The 22,366-nt window shown below is 38.0% G+C and overlaps 2 protein-coding genes across 9 annotated transcripts in view; one reads left to right on the top strand and one right to left on the bottom strand.

Moving 5' to 3' along the window:
- The window catches only part of RHPN2 (rhophilin Rho GTPase binding protein 2), a 40,117-nt gene extending 25,010 nt beyond the window's left edge, over positions 1-15,107 (top strand). The window contains exons 5-15 of the mRNA XM_067540033.1: positions 99-176; positions 1,365-1,489; positions 2,350-2,516; positions 4,910-5,097; positions 6,682-6,838; positions 7,498-7,617; positions 8,321-8,515; positions 9,781-9,857; positions 9,951-10,097; positions 11,206-11,361; positions 14,856-15,107. Coding sequence (XP_067396134.1) covers positions 99-176; positions 1,365-1,489; positions 2,350-2,516; positions 4,910-5,097; positions 6,682-6,838; positions 7,498-7,617; positions 8,321-8,515; positions 9,781-9,857; positions 9,951-10,097; positions 11,206-11,361; positions 14,856-15,107 — 1,662 coding nt within the window. The remainder of the gene's footprint in view (positions 1-98; positions 177-1,364; positions 1,490-2,349; positions 2,517-4,909; positions 5,098-6,681; positions 6,839-7,497; positions 7,618-8,320; positions 8,516-9,780; positions 9,858-9,950; positions 10,098-11,205; positions 11,362-14,855) is intronic.
- Positions 1-22,366, bottom strand: part of FAAP24 (FA core complex associated protein 24) — a 30,653-nt gene that overhangs the window by 3,864 nt on the left and 4,423 nt on the right. For 5 of the 8 annotated variants that reach the window (XM_067540034.1, XM_067540042.1, XM_067540039.1 and 2 more), the window contains 2 exons: positions 20,712-20,855; positions 16,617-16,934 (listed from right to left, as the gene is read on the bottom strand). In XM_067540034.1, coding sequence (XP_067396135.1) covers positions 16,794-16,934; positions 20,712-20,855 — 285 coding nt within the window. In that variant the 3' untranslated portion in view covers positions 16,617-16,793. Of the gene's footprint in view, positions 1-9,425; positions 10,211-16,616; positions 16,935-19,237; positions 20,856-22,366 lie in introns of those variants that run through there. The other 3 variants (XM_067540040.1, XM_067540041.1, XM_067540038.1) reach the window with 3 other exon arrangements.

Here is a 22,366-nt window from a genome sequence, read left to right as displayed (position 1 = left end):
TGAGATTTTTAAATACTCAGGACACTGTTCACATTTGCAGAAAAATCAACGACTTTGGCATGAATTATTGATGCTATTCCACATTTTATTTTGTTTAGGACTTTATCCTGGAACATTACAGTGAAGACAGTTCTGACTATGAAGATGAAATAGCTGATCTTATGGATTTGAGACAAGTAAGTTTGATTGATGTCAATTCTCTTTGGGACTATGCTATCATATCCAGTTTTAATCTTGCAGATTTTTATTAATAATGCTCATATATGGTCAGATTGTGACACTCTTACTCACTGAGCAGTACTTCGCTCCACGTTACCGTACTTCCATTGACTTCAACTCCCAAGATACAGAAAATGACAGCCGCCATATCCCAAGGACTATACAATGCAACATTTCTATCAATGATTTTGAAGTCCCACTGATAAAATTTGCAGATGACAAAGATTGGCAGAGTGGTAAATAATAGGTCAGGGTAGTCATATGGTATGGTTTATATCACTTGGCAGCCAGAACCCATTCAAACAAAATGGATTTCAGTACAGTTGTTTGCAGAGTTGTGCATCTAGGAATATGGAATACAGGAGGGGAATGCCTTTTGAATGGCAGGGGCACTGAAATTTGGAAAACAGCGACTTTGAAAAGGATTTAGGGGTCATAGTGGACAAGCGCCTCTATATGAGCTGCCAGTGCAGTGGTGTGGCAGAAAGGGCTATTCCTCATATAATCCTGCATCTTGGAAGGTGGTTAGACTAGATGACCCTTGCAGTCCCTTCTAACCCTATGATTCTATGATATACATAAAAACAGGTAAAGAAATGCTTGATGTGAGAAAATGATGTAACAGGAAAGCAAAGTAACTGAGCAGTTTGACACAACTTGTACAATCAAAAGTGTTGCTTTTAAAATATTCTTGTTTAAATTGTAATGGGGGAATAAGTTAAAGGGTTTGAAGTGAGGCATGAAAGCAGGAATGGAGTAATTAGTAGGGGTCTGTAGCACAATACTAGTAATTTCTAATTACTAGATGTTGTTTGTTCAGATGTTCTTCTATAGTTCACACAACATTGTATTTCAACATGTGTGAGATTTGCTTATCACACACAACCTCCCATATGCTTCCTTAGGGTCACATACTGCCTTCTGTGCAGCTGCAGAGCTCTTGGTATATGGAGTTTGGTGCATACATCAAGGGCAGGCTGTCGCCCTAAACTTCTAATTCCTATATTCCAGACACTTTTATATTATGCAAAAGTCCCATTGATTTTAGTGGGAGCAGAACTGTGTCGTAAATGTGTTACGTTATTCACCCTGAAACTAAACAGAATGCATTGTGTGAAAATGTTTTTACATATCTGAACTTTAAGGCCTGCCGTACTCCGAGCAGAGATGAATCCGGCATTGAGATGTTGATAAGCTATTTCACTCAACTTGGCTTTATAGAGAACAGATTTTTTCCACCCATCAAACAAACGGGGATTTTATTTACCTGGTAAGTTTTTTATAGAACACTTTTAATCTTGAACTCTCTCTATCTATTTGAAATACATTTCAGTAAAGTTCTGACAAGAATAAGGCCCTTTCTATGCTGAAAGTAAGGTCTGTGAAGGGACATAAGAAATCCCTTTAAACGTCTGCACATCCTACTTGGATTTTAGATCCTGGTGTGTATGAGCACATAGGAGCAGGTAGGAAACTGGGAGTCTTGACTACTGCCTTAGTGCTTGCTGGGCAGCATGGCGAGAATGGGAGAGTTTTGTGATTTGCTGCGATACTCCTTGGGTGGTGCAATTTACACCTCACACTTTGCTCAGGCTTTGGTATGGAACACAGTCTAGTCCTGTGTTATTGGAACTACAAGATTTATAGGCTAAGAGTATCTATTATTGCCTATTCTAATTTGTAATGACTAGGAAACACTACAATAGTCTAAAATATCAGAGGATTGTAGAAAGACTTCTGCACTGTCTCAAAATGACAAGTGCTGTGGAATACTGCACCATTATCAGTGGGAGAAGAATTTGACTCAGTAAATTTAAATCTTGTCTCCTTTTCTCTTCACAAACACTCCTGCCATTCAGTCAAGAAAAGTATTAGAGTTCAGGTCAAGCATTGCAAGAAGGGACACATTACTTTTAAGAAAGCTCAATAAATCCACTCACTATGTCCTGGGGCTCAGAGATATATGCATTACATGTACATGATCATGAATTACTGTAAGTTTCAACAGAAATAGAAAAGGCTTCTCTCTTCTGCTACTCACTTCTGAACAATAAAATGAAAACGCTGATAACCCTGTGCTCTCTGGTCTTATTATGCTTATTTCATTTACTCTTTTTCCCCCTCCCCAAGGTATGATTCCTTCACAGGCGTCCCTGTCTGTCAGCAGAATTTGTTGCTGGAAAAAGCCAGTATTTTATTTAATATCGGAGCCCTGTATACACAGATTGGTACAAGATATAATCGGCAGACCAAGCCTGGACTTGACAATGCTGTTGACGCTTTTCAGAGAGCTGCAGGTATGTAAAGAGAGAAGGCGCCGTGGTTCATTTGCATATTGAAAATATGGGGGAGGTTATTTCTGGAAAGGTCTCAGTCTGTCTCTTACATACAGAGCTATACATTCGCCATTGACTTTGTGTTTTATTAACAGAGTCTCGGCCAAAAAGGTGCTGGATAGAAACACAAAGGTCCTAACAAGGATCTGTACTAAGCTTTAAACAAACATTCCTGTTAGCCTTAGTTTAACATTTCAAAAACTTGAACTGCTGTCTGAACAACATGTTTGGTAAAGGTAAAGTGACTATTGTAGTTAATGATTAATTAGCTGTAAATTCACCTTTTTCTTGCCTGTTTTCCATGACACCACTATAACGTTGATTTGTGTGTGATGGGAGGGGAGAATCAGGTCTATAGCATTTACATTTTAAAAACATTTTAAAAAAATCAAACCTATTTTGATCCCAAATGAAGCTTTTTGTCCAGTTGAAGTCAATGGTAAAATTGCCATTGACTCCAAAATGAGCAGGATCAATGCCTGTAATGAATCAGTGGAGTTTCTATTCTGCTGTATTTGTGGCAGATTATGGGAGCTACACCCTTTGAGCTAACATGCTATAACAGCTCTGATTTTCATTAGAATAGGTTTTGTAACAAAAGCCCTCCATTTCTTGGATGAAAGTCATCATAGATGTATAATGTATTCTATTACTCATAGTATTTGCAGGTGTTTAGAGGCAGTTTTAATATCTGTGAAATGAAAATGTGTTGCAAGATGATAATTATAATCCTAAACTGCTGACTTCCAATTTTATGAAAGGCTATCATAGCTGTCAATCACAGAACATACAGTGTGTTACATTAATACCCTTAGTTCTTGTATTCAAATAATTATATGAGATTTTGAAAATACTGCTTTGTGCATTTTTAAATAGATTTTTGTTTTGCCCACTACAAACTAGTCTTTCTAGATGAGGTTTCAGCATTTGTGAAATGAGATAATTTCCCTTTAAAATTAATTATATTCCTACTTATAGCAATAGCTATATCAGTGTTTTCTGTGAGCTGTATTAATTCATAAACAGCAGCACATCATCTGCAGCCAAATTACCTTTGCAGGGCCCCACAACAACATGCACTCTGTAGCTACTTCTTTGTACCTGTGCATGGATCCGTAACACTGTACACTGTGCTAACAGAGTGACATGGTATAAATGTAGTAGCTGGACTGAAGTTGTTGCACTGATTCAATACATAACAGAGCCATCAATATGGATAGTAAAAATGTGTGAATTATTTATCACATGAAGAGAAATAAATTGGGACACCAGAAAATAAGGATGCTATTCTGGACTTTAAGAGCCAATTCCATTGATTTCTTAAGGAATCCGTAGCTCAAACAGGTTTTTGTGAGGTGTAAGGGCTCACCAGTAGCCTGTGATCAAAATTTGAGTAGTGGCAGCTTCTGTCTGCAATAGTGTAAAAGCTAACACACTAATAAAATAAAGAACATAACAAGATAGACCTGAGAAGTAATGACAGTGAGTGACAAAGATATTATAATAATACAGGGGGAACTTCCATAGCCCCAGGTACTGCTGTGGTACTTGTGCAGTAAATTTGGGAAAGAAGTGCTAGCAGAACTTGATAAACCAGTTGGATGAGATGCATGGGATGTGTTACATTTCAATCCCTGCAAACCTTACTTACTATTTACACTACAGTTAATGTTCGTTTTAATTTTCTAAATGATAGATTAGTGGGAGTGGATGACTGAAGCAGAATCTGATTTTGCCCTGCTGAACATACTGTTCTAGTTTACTTATGGAGCTGGAACACCACTAGACTGGAGCACTCAGTGCACTAGAGCCTCCTTTTGGACTGTTTCCAAGATTAGCTGAATTGTTTTTTTTGCCATAGGGTTCCTTCACGACCTTTTCAGAGCTCTGAGGATTCCCCTTTTCTATTCCCATGTAACACACCACCCGTAGGTCCCTGTAGAACTGTCAGTATATTCCCAGTACAGCATCACTCCTAAAGTCAGTTAGAAGAGTTCTTATAAGCAAATCTTAAGGCATTGCTCCCTTTGTCCTGCCCCACAGGATAGCATATGTAGCCCCTATGAATGATAACCTACAACTAGGCACTGAGCATGGCTGTCTTGGATGGTAATATAGAATACTAACCCATAAGACAGAGAGTCAGTTTAATTCTTCACACTTAATAAGAATCCATTTTTGATTGTTTAGTTTGGCTGAGTAATTTCGAGAAAAATATTTTCAAGTTTCTCAACTGTCTTATTTTTACTACTTTTCAAATGTACTTGATACATTGTTAGCAATTAAGTGAATTGTGATCACCTGTAAAAGTCCTTTTCTGTTGTAATAATTAGAAACACTTTTTAAAAATTCAGGTGTTTTAAACTACCTAAAGGAAACATTCACTCACACACCAAGTTATGACATGAGCCCAGCTATGCTGAGTGTACTGGTCAAAATGATGCTTGCTCAAGCTCAAGAATGTGTCTTTGAGCAAATCATTCTCCCTGGAATACGAAATGAATTTTTCACGCTAGTGAAGATGGCTCAGGAAGTTGCTAAGGTAAGCCATGAGACTTAGTGTTTTATAAATTCACTTTCCAGTACCAAATTCCTAGCTGAAAATGCTACCACACTGCCAATTTATTAAACTTTTAAAGAATTTTTGTGATATTGGTTCAAAGTGTTAAATCCAAAATGCTGTTTACCATTAATGTTTTTATACAAACTGAAAATATGAAGTTACAAGGACTCACATTAAGTTGCTGGCACAGCATGAGAACCTAAAATGTAATCAGTTTGCAAGATTGTATGTTCTAAACATAAACACAGTGAGATATTATGGAAATAATGACACATCTTCAACGGGGCCACTATAATAAGAACATAGGACCTCCTGGGTCATTGAGTCCAGTCCCCTGCTACTATAGGTAACCGTGTCACATAATAAGAGCTTTTTCCATTTTAAGATGCATCTAATGGAAACATACCAGAACAGCAACTGAACAGTGAATAATTTGTTTACTGAAGTTCTGTGTGGTTCATCTTAGCAAATTAAAGTACACAACTCCTTGTAATTCTCACTGAGAATTAATAGGATTATTTCTGACAAAAATATGTGAGTAGTTATGACAATAGCATTTGATTCCATAAACTAGATGACCAGCTCTTTCCCCCAGATCTGCATGTGGAGGTGGCAAATGTTTATGTAGCACCACTTATGCCCTTCTCCCATTAACAACTGCCAAATGCTGATCTGGCTTCATTTCTGCAGCTAGAGACCGGGGTTGGCTAAATATCCTGTCCCTGATGACTTCCCCCCACCCTCAGAAAAGTTTCACTGATCCTTTCCAGAGTTCAGTGTTGTGTAGTGCAACATGGTGGACAAGAGATAGTTATAGTTTGGTGATGGGGTTGCCAAACTGTTTCACAGGTTTACTAAAAAATGAGAAGGCAGGCTCTGACATAAAAGATAATCCACCATACTCAATGGAGGGTGGTGCCAGATGAAAATAGGAAGCAAACCAAGACATGAAGATTCATTCAACCAAGTTGTAGCATCAGATAAAGGTCATACAGTACCTGACTCTAAATAGGATGGGCAAAACCTGTCCTGCCAACCTTAAAGAGCCTCTACTGACCAAACTCATTTCAACTGTAACCTAAAGTGAGCTTTGAATCCAGCTTTCCAGAGTGGACATGTGCTTATTAAAACAGTGATCTGCTTGACCCTCCTTCCAGTTGCATTAATAAGCCAAGATTTGTTTGCAAATTATAGAACGGTGTTATATGGTATTTCATACTGTGAATTCATAGAAATTAGATATGGAAAAGCTCCACTAAGTGATTTAGTACAATGCCATACAGGAGTATTCTATACAAAATATTTTCCAGTGCTGTGTCCAGTCTAGTTTTAAATAACTTCAGAGTTGGAGCATCAATTTTCTCTAATATATAGCTTCAATTTTCCTTTTAATTTCATTGCTCCTAGTTGTACTGCCTTGTACTAGCATAACATTTCCTCTCATTCTCCTTGGTGTAAATACAACCTTCAAATATTTGTAGATGGTTAAATCTACTCTTGCTAATAACAGAGCTCCTAGTTTTAAAGGTAACTTCTCATACTTAGATGTGTGTTTTATTTTAGGTTGGAGAGGGTTTCATGCTTGTTAACACTGCAATGAATCAGGCACCCGTCAAGGAGAACATCCCTTATTCCTGGTCAAATCTGGCACAAATAAAAGCAGACCATTACAAAGCTCTGGCACATTACTTCATTGCTACTCTATTGAGCGACCACCAGTGTAAGAATTCTTTGGTTTTATTTATATATCCATAAACAAGAAAGGTTTGTACTGAGGCCAGGAGTGGGAGCTTAGGAACTCCAGAGTTCACATATGGACTCTTTCCATGGACTCCCTTTGTGGTCTTGAGTTATATTGTCATTCCCCCCTCTGGAATATGGAAATAATGCTATCTGACCTTCTTGCCAGGAATACTGAGAGTTAGTTAATACTTATAAAGAGACTTGAAAAGTGTTATATATGAGCTATTACTAAGTTAATCAGGTCTCATGAATAAAAAAAAATCAAAGTTCAGGCAGCAGATAGTAAAACTAGATATTGATTAAATAAAATGGTCAAAATAATAAATCTGGAGTAAAACCACAAATTTAGAAGAAAGTTTACAAAATAAAAACGAGAGTCCTGTAGCACTTTAAAGATTAACTGACGAAGTGGGTTGCAACCCACGAAAGTTTATGCCTACAGAAATTAAATTTGTTAGTCTTTAAAGTGCTACAGAACTCTTTTTTGCTGTATACAGACTAACATGGCTACCCCTCTGGACTGTTTACAAAATGTTTCTATTTGCTCCTTCTTCTCCCCAATCCACTCCACCTATCTGAAGATACATGGCATAGAAACACATTAAAATAGCTAACATTTTATGTATGTTGTTATAGTGCTTCCCAGTGATGATGAAGACAAACAGGAAAAGGCCTGGTCTCAACTGCATGATGACATGCCTGAAGGGCTGATGTCCCGAACCATTTTAAGGGATAAAGTTCAACGAAAACAATTAGGTAATTGCTGATTTCATTCAGTGAGTCTATAACTGCTGTAAATTACAATGCAGAGAAATATTATGTGATATCTATAGATATCGTTAGAGATATGTATACAGAATATATATGCATCAAGCAAAGTTCATGTAACCAATTTTATTACATGATTATAATTGGTGTGTTCCTTCTATTAAGTGTGTCAGTTAAAAGGACAATTATGTTTTGGAGAGAAAAACAAAATACCTATTTCTCAAGATTCAAGATGTGACAATAATAGGATGAACTGGGCTTTGTTACACCATGTAGCTCATTAAAATAAATTGAAATGGGCAAAATTTAGTCCAATTTTTTGTGTTACAGTGACTTGGAATTAGACAAGAAGCTGACTTACTTTTGAAATGTCTCCATAGTAGGAATACATAGGCACTAAACACCAATGTAATCAAGTTAAATCTTAAGCCAAGTGTATGATTTTGCAACACTTATTCACTTAAGTAATCTTTACTTATGCTGCTGCTCTCACAAAATCTGTGGGATGACCAACTCACATGAGAATCACTTAGTTGAGTGAGGATCACAGGATTGGGCCTTTAGCCTTTCCTTCCTGTGGGATAAAATGTTTGGTGAAGATTAAATCATCTTAGCCTTACATATGGTTTGGTTTACATTGCCTTATTTATTTTAATTGTAAATGATTGCAAATGGTTTCTACTTTCTTTAGGGAAAGCACATTTACGCAAAGCCATTGTTTATCATGAAGAAGCACTGAGGGTTTGTGGTTTGTGCAAAAAGCTTCGGAATATTGATATTCTTCAGGAGATCCTGTCCGTTGCTCATAAGCGTTCACTTCTCAAGTATACTCAGCACGAGCAGGAAGATGACTTCCTAAGTTTAATGCAAGCTCCCACTGTCCTTCGTAAGTATCTCCAACTGAAAATCTAGGTTTATTAAAGGGAATAGTGATTTTGGGAACCCCTATTAAAAGGGGCCTACTTTTCAGAAAGTGTTGAACATCCACCCTCTGAAAAACCAGTCCTCTTGGAAAGGCGTCTCAAGTTACACACCCAAAAATTCTTGGCCGAAGTGCATGGAGAAAAGCATGTTCCGTGCAATGAACTCAGAGTCTGTTGATTAGTCCCTAAGTAACAGCAAAAGAATTTTGAAGTCTTGCTACTTCGGTGCCTTTAAACACATCCATACCATACAGGCTGGTTGCCTGAGATCAGATTTCAGAAATCATCCTCTGGACTTTCATATTTAGGGGGGATGCTTGTTGGAAGGCCTCCTGAAAGTGTGTCAGTCTTTGGTGATTGTATTTTCCACAGATAGTGGGCAATGGTGGGTGGAGAAAACACCTTCTATTTGTTAAAATCACTCTATGGCTATAAAATGTGGTTTGCTTTGTGCTTGTATTTGTAATCTCTTCACACGGGTATTGGCATAAGATCTATACAAGACGAGAGCGTATAGGAAAGAGAAGTTAATTGAGTGTGAACTTGAATGCCACTGCTTCCTCCTGAATCAATCCAGACCATCTACCCCTTAAAAAAAAAAAACATAAGCAGACTAGGTTCTTTCTTTGAGTTCTACTTGAGTTTTTAGTATATACACTGAAGCAACCTTGTGGGACTTGACATTTCATGATGTATGTCTACATATGTTGGTTTATCCTGAAGCTTGGAAGGCTTAGACTTTTAATTGGCAAATGTTGATAAATGTCAATGTCGCTATACACATACACACATATTTCCATCAGTAATAATAAAAAATTACAAATTGGCAAAATAAGAAAGATATGCTTCAGCACTTATTAGAGTTTAAGGATATTTACTTTATTTTGATATGTAATGTTGAAAATTTGTATTTCAATGTTTTGAATCTCACTGTCTGTTATTAAATGATTGTCTAAACCCTCTCATTTGCCTACAACTTTGAAAATTTAAATGGATAAAAAAAGCTGTTAAAATGAACTTTGATATTAGTTAGAATTATAGAGAGAAAAGTTGAGTTCTGCCAACTACAGTCCAGTAGTGGTATAGGAGAAACGAATAACTTAAGTGTAAAAAGGGATAGCAGGTCGACCTTCTTCTGCCCAGCCTGCCCCTAGAAGCTTTCAGTCTCTGATTGTCATTCTGGAACTTGAAAGAAAACTAGTTTATGTTTTTTTCACTTTTGTTTTAGCTAAAACAGAGCATAAAGTAGAAATGGTTGTTCCTCAGTTCTCCAAGGTGAAAGTGAGAGACTTCTTTGAGAGGCTGGTAGGTAGCACACTATAATGCCTGATAATACTTGCTTGTGAACCATTTTGCATTCTGCCATTAATGAGTGCATTCTGCCACTGCATCCAACAGGGCCCATTGTCCGTGTTTTCAGCCAAGCAGAGATGGACAGCCCCTCGCACTATTCAGTTCCATTGTCAAGAAGGGGAGTTGGGATTCACTCTTAAAGGGGGCCCGCCTGTTCAAGTTCACTGTCTTGATCCAGATTGTTCTGCAGCAGTAAGTAGAGATCACGCTAGTAATAATTTTCTCTCCAGGTTCTTCTAAGCTTGCTGTGATTTCTCAATCTAGCCAAGTCATGGGATCCAGATTTGTGCAAAGAATAAGATACTCTGTACCAATAACATCAGTATGGTTTTTAAACAGCTAAATGTAATACCACTAACACATCAACATTAGACACTACTATTTTAAATACAAAAGACAAGATAAATGCAAGATAAAGTAAAAATTTGAACACCTGAAGTCAGGAAATGCAGCTCACTTGCATTGGCATGTGGAGTATTTCTGGATTTTAATGAGGCTGTTATATGCAATGCCATACTATATTAGTGTCTGCAACTTGAGCAGATTAATGGTGCTGTGTGAATGTTAACTTTTACCTGACTCTTTAGATTTTAAATTTCCAGTCTTATCACATTAAATTAGGACAGAGTCCTTCTTTAATAAATGAAGATGACCCACAAGTACCATAAGCAAATACATTATTCACCATCTAATTCGAAAGGCTTGAAAGGGAAAAGCCATGAGAGAGAAGTGGGAGAAAATGGCAGTGCAGAGAAGGAAAGATCAGGAAATGTAATCCTCTTTTTGGGAATGAGAGGAAAGGGAGAAGGAGGGATACAGAGAAGAGACAACATGCAGAAGAGCAAAGAAGAGACTTAACTAGAGCAGAGGGAAAGGCAAAAGCATAAGACTAAGTATATATTAAAGTATAAAAAAAACGACAGTGGAAAAGAGTGAGAAATGAAAAGGAAAATTACAGAAGAATGAAACATCTAAAAGTAATATCATGGGAATGCCAAAGTAAAAAACAGTTTAAAAATAAAAAGTTTTTTATGAAAGAAAAATGGAAAAGCAAAGAACACAAAAACAGGAGACAAGAAAATTTAATAATTATACTGGAATCAAGTTAATGTATGGCTGTTCACATAAAGGGTAATTTTACATGCATTAAAATGCTGCTAGGGTGTTCTGTCCTGTCTGATTGATGCGTTTTGAATGAAGCCCAGAGGGGGAAGAAATACCTTTTGGAGAAAACACTTCAGGATAAAGAAACATTTCAACAACTCCAACTGATGCTAATTTGCACAAAATTATTTTACAGTTAGTGGGTCTGAAAGGAGGAGACTATATTGTTTCAGTTAATGGCCTGGATACCAAATGGCTGGGAGTGAATGAGGTCATGGAAAAGTTCAAAAGCATGGGAGAGCACGACATTGAGATTCAGGTTATTAGCGGCCAAGATATGATGGCTTCTGTGGTAAGTAATGCGACAGCTATTTTTCTAAACCTGAAGAGCATTGAGTAAAGTGAAAAAAAGTGTCATTTTGGGCAGTGAAGGCTATCTAATTTCATATAGCCAGATGGGGTAGATTGCTGGTAAATCTAGGCCTCAATCCAGCCAAGCATTTAAGCATGTGTAAAGGATCCCATTGAGATAAACGGGACTATTCACATGCTTAGCTTAATGAAGTCCCAAGGTGATTCCTATGTATCAGGGATGGCCAAACTTACTGACCCTCCCTCATTGCTCAGCAGAATCCTCTAGCCCCACCATCCTGCTGCAGGGCAGATGCTCTGACTTCCCCAGCCTAGTCTGGTAGGCAGAGAATGGGGGGCGAGGGGCATACAGGGCTCCATGATCTGCACTTTAACTGTAAAAAAGCCGCATGCAGCTCACTAGCCACCCTCCTATATGTAGGGTCATCTTCTCAGCTTTAGCAGTGAAATTCCACAAAGACTAATTCTGCTGGTAATTCCAAGAGTTACATCAGAGTTTTCTCCAAATTGGCCATGAGGATGGATGGAGTTTGTCTCCTGCAATTCCCTCCTCGCCCCAGAATTGGTACGATGCTCTGCCCCTGAAACTCAAGGGGATCTTGAGTTCTGCAAGGAATTCTTATAGTTGTTGGGACATCCAGATAGGCTCAGAAACGTCCTCCCTGGTCCCCACCACATGGCATCATGGTTTCCTCAAGAACCTTGCTTCCAGAAAGTGCCTGCTCTGGAAGAGCCTGATGCAAGATCTGAAGCCTGAACCAAAGTCAGCATAAGCCATGCTATGAGCAAAAGTCGAGCCCTGTGATAAAGCAGACTTTTGCTTACCAGTTCACTGTCTGGTACATGAACTTTGCAAAGGCATGGGGAGCATTGCTAAAACATAGACACTCCTAAGAAATACGGGTTATTCATGTAAATACATTCCAGAAGGCAAGTACAGGTACACTCCAACATAGAGTTATGGTATAAACACCATCTTAGGAGATGTCACAGGAACACACTGATCCTGAGTAAGACAAGGATGGTAGGATAGGATAATGGATGAGGAGGATTTGTTCAAACCAACAGGTACAAGGTGTAGAATTGGTAATCTTCAGTATCAGGAATGTAATCTGTAACTTGTTTGTATCAATGGATAAAAGGAAAGTCATAGGAGGGGCACCTTTGTCCAGTCTAGAAGGCAACAGAAACGGCTGCTGACTATCACTTACATGGGTTAGTGTACCTGTAACTACAGAGCCAGGGCACTAGAACCGTGCTTTGTCGACAATACACCTGGCCGAGTGCCTTCACCACTGAACCAAGTCTGTGGTCTTTCTGGGTAGTGCTGTTGACCAAACTGACAACACCTGCCAGTAAACATACCTGAGTGTTCCTGCAGAGGGAGCAGGACTGGAAGTTTCACTGTGTGGGAAACAGTTTACTACTATGTCAGAAAGCGTGGCTGAGATTTGGTTCTAGCACTTATGCTTTTTGGGAAAACTTGCTTAAAACCATTTTCATTAACATTTCTGTTTCATAGCATAGACAAGGAATAAAGTAAGGGGGTTCTACTTCAGACTTTTCCCCTACAAATATCATGCCTACCTCTGATGTATCTCCACAAAATGTAGTAATGGTAGACAGCCTAAAATGGATGCTGGCATTTTTGTCAGCATGTTGAATAACATCAGTTACACTGCTGCTTTATGATTACTAGCATTGGCAACAAACAAATTAGAAAATAACTTCAGCACAGAGAGAGCCGTGTGTCTTCAAGTGTTCCCTCATTCTGAACTTTTAAGTTGAACAGGGGAAGTTTACACTGTATTATTTTTGTATTTTGGTAGTGCAAGGCCTCAATACAGGATTAGGGCCCCATTGTGTTATTTACTACACATTAATCTAACAAAAAGACAGTCTGTGTCCCACAGAGCTTGCAATTAAAGTAATTGCATCTTATTGCTATCGTTCAGACTGTCTGCCTGCAAATTCTAGACTATTAAACAAACTAAAAAACAAAACAAAAACTTAGTTTCTGGAGTATATAAAATCTAACAAAGGTACAAACACTGTAACCACTTTCCACCATGCATTTTCATGTATACATCTGAGTGATTTTAAAAAAGGTCATTTTTACTTGACAAATGGAGCAACTCAGGAACAGAAAAGTGAATGGACTTGCCCATGGTTACATATGATGATTATTCTGGGATCATCTATAAATATTTTTCTGTGACCATGCAACTCAATCTGTGGAAGTTGTAGTGAAGACCGGAAACACTACCTGATCAATGGTTTATTTTAAAAAAAAAACCCACCTACCCCCCCACTTCCACTTTTGGTAGCACTAATGGAGAAAAAACAAGTTTTTTGCTGGCACAGAGAAACACACGCAGAGTCAGGCAGAGTAGGACCAGAACCCAGGTCTTCCATCTCCTAGTTATGTGCTCAATCCACTATTTCCATGAACAGATGAGATCAGCATCCTTGATATATGTATTAGATATTCAGGCATTAAGGGACTATTTTAACCTTGACACTCAAAAATGTATAAATCGTTAATTAGTTGCTATAGAAATTTTAGACGGGGGGAAATTAAAAGACTAAAAAATGTTAAAACCTAAATAACTCAAGAGAAAATGTTTGTACTGTGAACAAGATAAAGAAGCTGTAGTTTACCTAAGCCTAATGCTGCATACCTTCCAGCATTCCCCAGCAAGCTTTAGGCACATGCTAGTACTCAGCCTTGTTGTCTTAGAAGTGGCTAAGGCATTTCTGTTGCCATACTGTATTTTGACTTTGTAAATTGGTCATTTCCCCAGGTTTAAGCCTCTCTTCTGTGAATATAAATAACCACTACCTCTCCTCCCCAGCCTTTTGCCAGCACAGAAGGCTGGAATACAATGGAATCACTGCAGGGTATGGTTGTGGGCGCTATTTTATTAGCAGCTTAGAGAAGTGCCCCATGGCAGCTCTCCCTGTAGCATTAGGGAGAAGGGCTGTGGGCCAGCCTGGAGAATGGTCATTGGGACTGCAACTAAGCAAACCTTACAAACTGTAGTAGCAAGCACTCTGCATCTTGAGGCCCAAGAAAAGAGTATATCCATGGAGATCCTTTTGCAAAGCTCATTTACTCATGTGATTATGCCATTTCCAAAGTATATCCCTTGACAACTTTTACTGGGATCTAGAATTATATTTAAACACTTTTCAGACAATCTTTCAGAAAGATTCACCAGAGGACACATCCCATTATGATTTGCCTTGTGTGTCACTTACATCCAGACATAAGCAAAATACTTTGATATTCAGCTCTCTGGATGGGCTTGTATTCAATTAGAATGTAATTAATGCAGAAGAACGCTGCAGTCTGATTTGGAAAATGATTCACTCATTGTGCAACCTTTTATCTTCAGCATGCGTAACCCCTCCTGAATGCTTTTTTTTCTCCTTTTAAAAAAAAAACTTCTCTCCCCATTCCTTTTCCTACAGCATAATAAGAGTGCCACTTACTCCGTAGGAATGCAAAAGACATACTCCTTGATCTGCTTAGCCATGGAAGAGGATAAAATCAACAAGACCAAGAAAGCAACTCCAAAACTGCCTTTCCTAAGTTGGGGAACCAAAAATAGGCAGAAGGCTGCAAGCACCCTGTGCCTTCCCTCTGCTGTAGCTGGAAGTGCTCAGACTAAGAAGAAACTTGATTCTCGCTTGACACTCCTGGACACTGAAAATTCATTGTAGTGAGTCTTTAAAGAGAAGGATCTATTTAATGTGAAATTATTTCTAAATGTAGAAAAGCCTTTGCGCATGTCCAGAAATGTGAAATAGGGGCTAGATACTATTATTTTACACCTGTGTAAATCAAGACTAACTGATCTGACATGAAGTGTAGTTAGTGTGCATTTACACCAATGTAATGGGAGGTCAATTGGGACAAAACTAACTTTTAAAACTAATTTCTTAGAGTCTGAACTTACATGTGTTTGATTGGACTAGGAGTAGTGTGGGAAGTAATGGGAAATCATTTGTAAAAAACAAAATTTACTTTAACTGAAACTGGATTCCTTTAGAATTTCAGTATTGGAGTGTGTCAGTTCATTTCTATGCACACTATAGATAGTGGTTATTTATTACATATGATACTATATAGAGAGTAGTACTGGATGTAAAATGAAGGATTCTTTTAAATTTAAAAGTTCAGTATTCATAAAAAAGTTGCATACTAAGCATCAGTTTAAACTAAAACTAATCTAAAGAACAAATTACAATAGACAAGTCTGTTATGACACAGCTATTATTCAGTTAGGGTGAAATTTACCCTATGCAAAGGAACTGTACAAGACCTATGCACCACATATCTCACATTTGAGCCCTCGAGTGTTTGCGTTCTACAGAAGTTTCTACAAAAGAATTTCACTGTAGGAAAAGAATCATTGCAATGGCTTAATCAAAAGGAGATCATATTTTAATTACAAAAGGGTTTGACAGCACTAATTTAAAAAAAAATCAAGATTCACTTAGTGAATTATCTCTTATTAATTGGAAACAAGGGTTGCTCCCAACTTGAAATTATTTAACTCACAAAGTACAAGCTTTTTGTATTATTAGCCTTGTTTTAAAATGGTTTTTAAGACACTCAGCAATAATTTATTATAAAGTGCCAAATGAGAGCTACGTGTTTTATGGACATGAGAGAACCAGGGCTGTGTTTCAAAGAGTTTACAATGCAAGTATCCAAATCCTCCATATTAAACTAAAAAAGCAAATTGGGAAGCCATCTAAAGTGTAATTGTGTTAATTTCCTTGAGAGAAGATTTATGTTTATATATTTTCTAATAGTTTTAAAGTTGCTAACACTGTAGTGTTAGATGAAGATGCTATCTACAGAGTAGATATATGCTGTTTGATACTCAAAACACTAAATGGGGGGAAAATGGGTACATGCATTTTGAGAGACAATGGGTATAATCTTTAACTCATATTTTGTTTTAGGTTTTGTGTTATATGATGATGTAAATGTTAAATTCGAAAACTTAAAATTTAAGAATAAAATCATGTGCTGCTATTTAGTGGCTTTTTGTTCTGCTACACATTGGATGAAACAGTAACTTACACTGTTGACTTTTGTTTTGAAGCGATGTACTAACAGACTCTTTATATAGCTTCTTCATAAAGAGTAACATTGAACTAGCAGACAACTTTCTCAAGTTAGACTTTCATTGTGCAATATTGGAACTAATCCTATAAAACTAGCACCATTATAAAATAAAGTATTCTAAATATTTTCCAAAGAGTCTTGAGTTATTTTGTGAAAGTGTGTCATCTTCATCCCAATGAATAAACTTTAATAATAAATTTTAAAAGTGCTGCAAATCACTTATTCCTTACTTTCACTTTCTCTGAATAAGATTGCCATCTTGTGGCAGGCTAAGAAAAACTCAAAAGGATTTCCAATGGACACAGGTAGTGGAACTTTATATTTATGCAGGCCGCAGGCACCGGAGGGTGACATAATACAAATTCTTGAGGTCTGACATTCCATGCAGTAGAACTGAAGAGTAGTTTGTTCTAGGAGAATATACCAATACATAAACCGATTTTACATTTTATATGATTTTGATGAAGCCACATTTGTGTACCTTTAACATTTTCATATTCCTCAGCCTGACAAGCTTGAGTTCATAAATATTCCACCCTTTTGGGTTTACTTGTCTTTGTAACTGAAGCCTACTAGCCAGGTAAACAAAACAAATCAAACTAGTTCCTTTGAAAATTCTTTTACTTTTTGACCCATAATTTGGACCTGAAATGTACCTTCACTCACATGTCTAAATATCATAGACCTACCTCCAATACCAACTCATTTTTCATAACTTTTACAATATATTCTGGCAACTCACAGGAGACTCATTACAGCTCATCTCAGCTAGTTCATTTTTAAATGACCAAAATCATTAGGATTTACATTATGTACCAATTCTGCAGCAAATTGCATTTGAAAAATAAAGTTCAGTTTGTGCAGCACAAAAACTGTCCAACATGTTTAATAATTACTTTGGGCTAAGATCCTTAGACGGTTCAACCCACAAGCAATGTCTGAGGCTGGACAATGTCTGAGGCTACTAAATCCTGGAAATACAAGTTTATAATAGATTAGCAGCTCAGTCCAGGACTTCATTAGCACTAATAATCACTGCTCTAATTACCTACCTTCTTGATTTATTTAATCTAATGAACAGCCAGCCATTTGAAATATTAAAAAGTGCTTGTCCTGCAGTACCAATAGATAAGATTGCCACGCAATACACACATCAGAGCGTAAAATGGAAAAGTAGACTGTGGGGCTATAAAACCTAAGGAAAGCATTTTTTGGGAAGGAGTAGGAGAAGGGCCAATGAATATGTATGTATATGTGACTTAAATCCACAGAAGCAAGCCCCAAGAACACAATAGCTTGTTCCATAGTTCCAGGAATCATAGCCATCTCATATTTGCCATTCAGTAATTTAAACATGTAGGGCTAGATTGAAAGTTTATTCTCATCCACTAGTAAGGAGTCCATACTGTAGCCAGAGATTTTTGCTTTAGTTGTCTAAATGGCCAAAAAGAATGTCAAAGAAGAGGTTTGCAGAAAAAAAATCTAAAAAGGGGTTTAAAAATTCTGAGGTTGATGGATTGAATATTTGAGTAATTAAACAGAAGAGAGTGGTATCAATTTCAAGAGATTTTGTAACATTTAGAATAGTGATTAGTTTTAAGAATAGGATTTTTAAATAAGAATTACTAATTAGAAAAATCCAGCAAGTGACAGTTAATAGCAATTGGAAAGGAGATTCCCTTCTCCTAACATCACCCCTCCCCTACCCACTTTCACCTACAAACTCCCTCCTAATGGCACCCCCCCATCTTGCCCTTCTCATTAGCATATTAAGTAATTGATTGGTTTAGGGTATTTTACATCAGAATCTAATTAACATAGCAGGCACAGCCTACTTAGCATATTAAGAGGACACCTTATGTAGCCTCCTCCCCCCCCTCTACATAACTCCTCCCTTCCAGATGACCTTTAAACCAACTGACTGAGCTTGGATGACCAAACTGTATATAAAGCCTCAGCTAGCAGGCTAAAGCTTTGAGAGCTGATCACCTGAAGGACAAGAGTTGAACTCACATAATGAAAGACCAGAACTTGCGGCAAAGAAAAAAGCTCCATGGTGGAAGAAAGACCTTCACGACATCTTGAAAACATATAAGCAGTGGTGAGCATCATTGTGCGCCTTAGGCTTTAGACAACAGAGCTAACTGAGCTCCTGCTCTATGTCTAAGCCAAGGTGATCCTTCTGTCAGGAAGCTGCACAGGTGCCTTTGGTCTTACAGACAACCAGGCTGAATCCCTGCTGTGCCTGAGCCTAATGTGATCCTTGTGTCAGGTGCCTCTGTGTTTTACGCAAACGGGCTGAGTCCTCGCTCTGTGTCTGAGCCTGAGGTAACTCTCTCTTAGCAATTTTGGACAGAACAGTGGGACCTCCCCTGATGAGCAGAGGGATGTTTTAAAGGTTGTGTAAGTAAAGGCCACTATGGCTCCATGTCAATAAAGTTGGATGCTTGTGGTCTGAGTTAGATTCTCCCTCTCTACCCATCCAGCAAGCACCAGATCCATGCTTGCTGGATGATTGATATTTAAGTATAGATGTTTATGATAGACTTAAGTATATTATTGTTAAATTAATAGTGTTAAGTATTAGAATTAAATTAGACTACTAGAACATATACAGTATAAGAAAAACTAAGTTTTACTCTCTGTACCATCTGTCTTCTAATAGTTAAATGTTTCTTTGTTTTATTTGAATGACTTTCAATTTGAAACCCAATTGTATTGAAACAGATTTATTAATAAAAAAGCATTTGTTTTTGAAGAGTTTACTCTCTCGGTGTCAATTCTTGAACGGAGGGCTGCATCCATGTCTCCCAAGAGTAAACTGAGGTAGGCTAAGGAATTTCTCTGGGTAAATAGAAACCTCTGGTCTGCCCTGGAATATCCCCCAGGCAAACCACACTAATACCTCATAGAGAGAAGACTGATATAAGCCCTGGAATTCTTTGAGGTAACAGTACCAGTAATTGCTTTCCCTCTCTACTAGACGGTGCTTTGGGTGGGTATGAAGGGGCCCATTCCCTGCTCCTTCCTGGCCACTCTCCACCCATCTGCAGGAGAGGGGAGAGTAGCAGCCCTCCAGAGACTACTTTACCCCTGTACAGACCTGCAAAGCAAGTAGCCCACCTTAGACAGACCTTAACTCATGTCTGGGGCAAGAGACAATTTTGTTCTAAACAAACACATTGACAATTACGTTCAAAGTATCTGGGAATGCATGTGAACCCTTTCCTTTACAGGGTAACTATTTCAGAAGGGCCATGTGGGGAAGAGGGAGCTGGACTACGAAATTAGCTTGCAGATAAGGCATTATAGTTACCTTAATCTAGAGAAAGCAAAGATATGAACAAACATCCTAGTATATTGGACAGCCCACATTAAGGAGGAAGTATGTATGATAACATCCAGTAGGTTATAAGAAAAGGGCTCTATACAAATGAGCATGGAAATGTAAAGCCTAAGAAACAATGCAGTCGCACTGCTCTAAGCAGCCTCCAAAGTAATGAACTATAGACTCAGTACTGCAGCACTTATTCATGTTAGTCCTATTAAAGCAAGCAGAAAAAAAATGGTGTGACCAAAGGCTGTAGGACTGGGCCTCAAATGAAGTTCATAGAAAAAACGCCACAGCTTAGACACAAGGGAATAGCACAACTCAAGAGTTCATGCATCATGAGAAACTCAAATGGTTCCCTGAAAACCACAAAAAAACCCACTAAATATAAGGGGCCAGATAGTCACTTGGTGTAAATGCAGCTACACCTACTTTCATCTGGTGAATATCTGACAATACATGCAGAGTTTGGGGGTGGGGAGTGGGGGAGAAGACAGAATAGGGTTGCATGTGTGTGGAACTAGTGGAGCTGTAGCATAAGAAGAGGGTTGAAATCTTAAGATCCCTGCTCATTTCTTTCTCGTTGCTGATGACAATGGCCCTCTCAGCAGACACTAGGTGGAGATGGAATCCACCCTTGAATTGTTCTATAAAAATAGAAATCAATTCCACCTAGAATAGATTAAAAGATTAGTCTCCACTTCCAAAAGGTAAAGCCCTCATGTTTGCCTGAGATATTAATGGGCTAATGTCACTTTGTCTGTGTAAAGAAAGCATGAATTTGTTGTGCTATTGCTTGTCCTACTACTAGCTCGAGGTCCTGAACAGATGCATTGCAAAGCTGGTGGATGCTTACAAAGTGCTGTAGTAGAAGTAGAGCTTTTGTTTTTCCAACTCCTGGAATCTGCTGGACTGTCCGAAGTATTGATGCCTCCACTAGCTGGGAACATTTTTTATGAAGAAAGGGGTTACTAGTGTGATCCTTGCTTTGCTCATGGACCTGAAACAAAAAGGAAAGTAGAGGCTGAGCTCCATTAGTGGAGCCCTGGTTTCTGTTTTTCTTAAATCATTTAATTTAGGTTAAAAAGGAAACTCTCTATAATCACTTTCACCATTCTTTTACCAGTTAATACAGAGTTTGCAGGAACATATAATGTAACTGTAAATTCTAGCACTTAGCTGACAGAGACAGCACCATGAAAAATATTAAGGAAAGAAAAGTGGAGCTATACAGTCTACTGGCTGGGCTAAGATAACAGGTACAGAAGGACAAAAACAGGGCAGACTAAACAAGGGTAGTGACACCTGGCAGTCATTCTAAAAGCAGAGGTCTCACCTTTATTATTATTTGTATTACTGTAGTGCCTAGGAGACCAGTCACCTTGTTAATACTCACCCATTCTTACTTTTATGGTCATGTGGGGGGAAGGAACAAGAACAGAAGAGGTTACTGATGCTGCAGACAACACTACAGTCCTAGACTGAAAATACAAACTTTGGGCTGCCCTCCCTTCACACTCCAAGCAATAGATTTTTAAGTGGTCAGTCTGCAAAACTCAGAAGTCAAAGTTTAGGTATGTAGTTGATTTTACAAGATACGCAGTGTTGAGAGTTTGAGAGCAGCTCAAGTACTATTTGTTGTATTAACTATTCAAAGGCTTCATCTGCTATAGAGGGAACGAATGAAGTTCTGCACAAATTAAGGAAAAAAAAAAAAAGAGGAGAGTCACTGTAATATGCCTCAGTATGTGACACTCAAAGCAAATATGCAACACCATTGTTTAAAATCCATTTGAGTGCTCATCAGTTATCAGTTCATGTTGATTAAAATGCAGTCCTAGTTCAAAGGAAGATACTAAAGTGGCATTTTGTGTTTCTATATTTAATGTATTCCCAAGATTTCTCAAATAACTACATGCAAGTTAAATTTTCTAACTGCTGGCCTTGTAAGCACAACCTGAGGTCTGAAGGAAGATGGGTTCTTTTCATTTCATTCAGCACTCGTAATAAAGGTTCTACAGGCCAAACAACATCCTCACTACACCTGTACAACTCTATTGTCTTCAGATTTCTCACTGACAACTGTGCAAACCCCATGGTCTTCATTCAGTTTGCACAAGTATAACTGATCGTTCTATAATTCAAATATAGTACGTTTCCGTTGATGGTACACAAGGAATAGAATCCATCCTACTCTCTCCAATACATTGGTTCTGAAATATGAGCAGGATTAAAAAACAGCAGAAATGATTATTTCTGACACAAAGAGAAGCAAATGTGACCCCGAAAACATCAAGGGAGCAATCAATTTTTATAGTAAAATTGAACTTTACTACATCTGATCAGTGTTGCATTTCCTCTATTAGGCTTTTATTTCTTGGGATCTACTTTGAAATAACTCTTTAAGCAGAGCTTTATCTTACCTGACCTTTATTACCAGCAATTCAATTGTTTCAGCTGATTCCCTCACAACAAAGTGCCTTTGATCAACCAATCATTTTGGTAAGGCAA

The sequence above is a fragment of the Emydura macquarii genome, unplaced genomic scaffold, assembly GCF_026122565.2.
Source record: "Emydura macquarii macquarii isolate MOO-44397 ecotype Brisbane River unplaced genomic scaffold, CSIRO-AGI_Emac_v2 contig_561, whole genome shotgun sequence".
Taxonomy (NCBI): Eukaryota; Metazoa; Chordata; order Testudines; family Chelidae; genus Emydura; species Emydura macquarii.
This window is presented reverse-complemented; position numbering and strand designations above follow the sequence as displayed.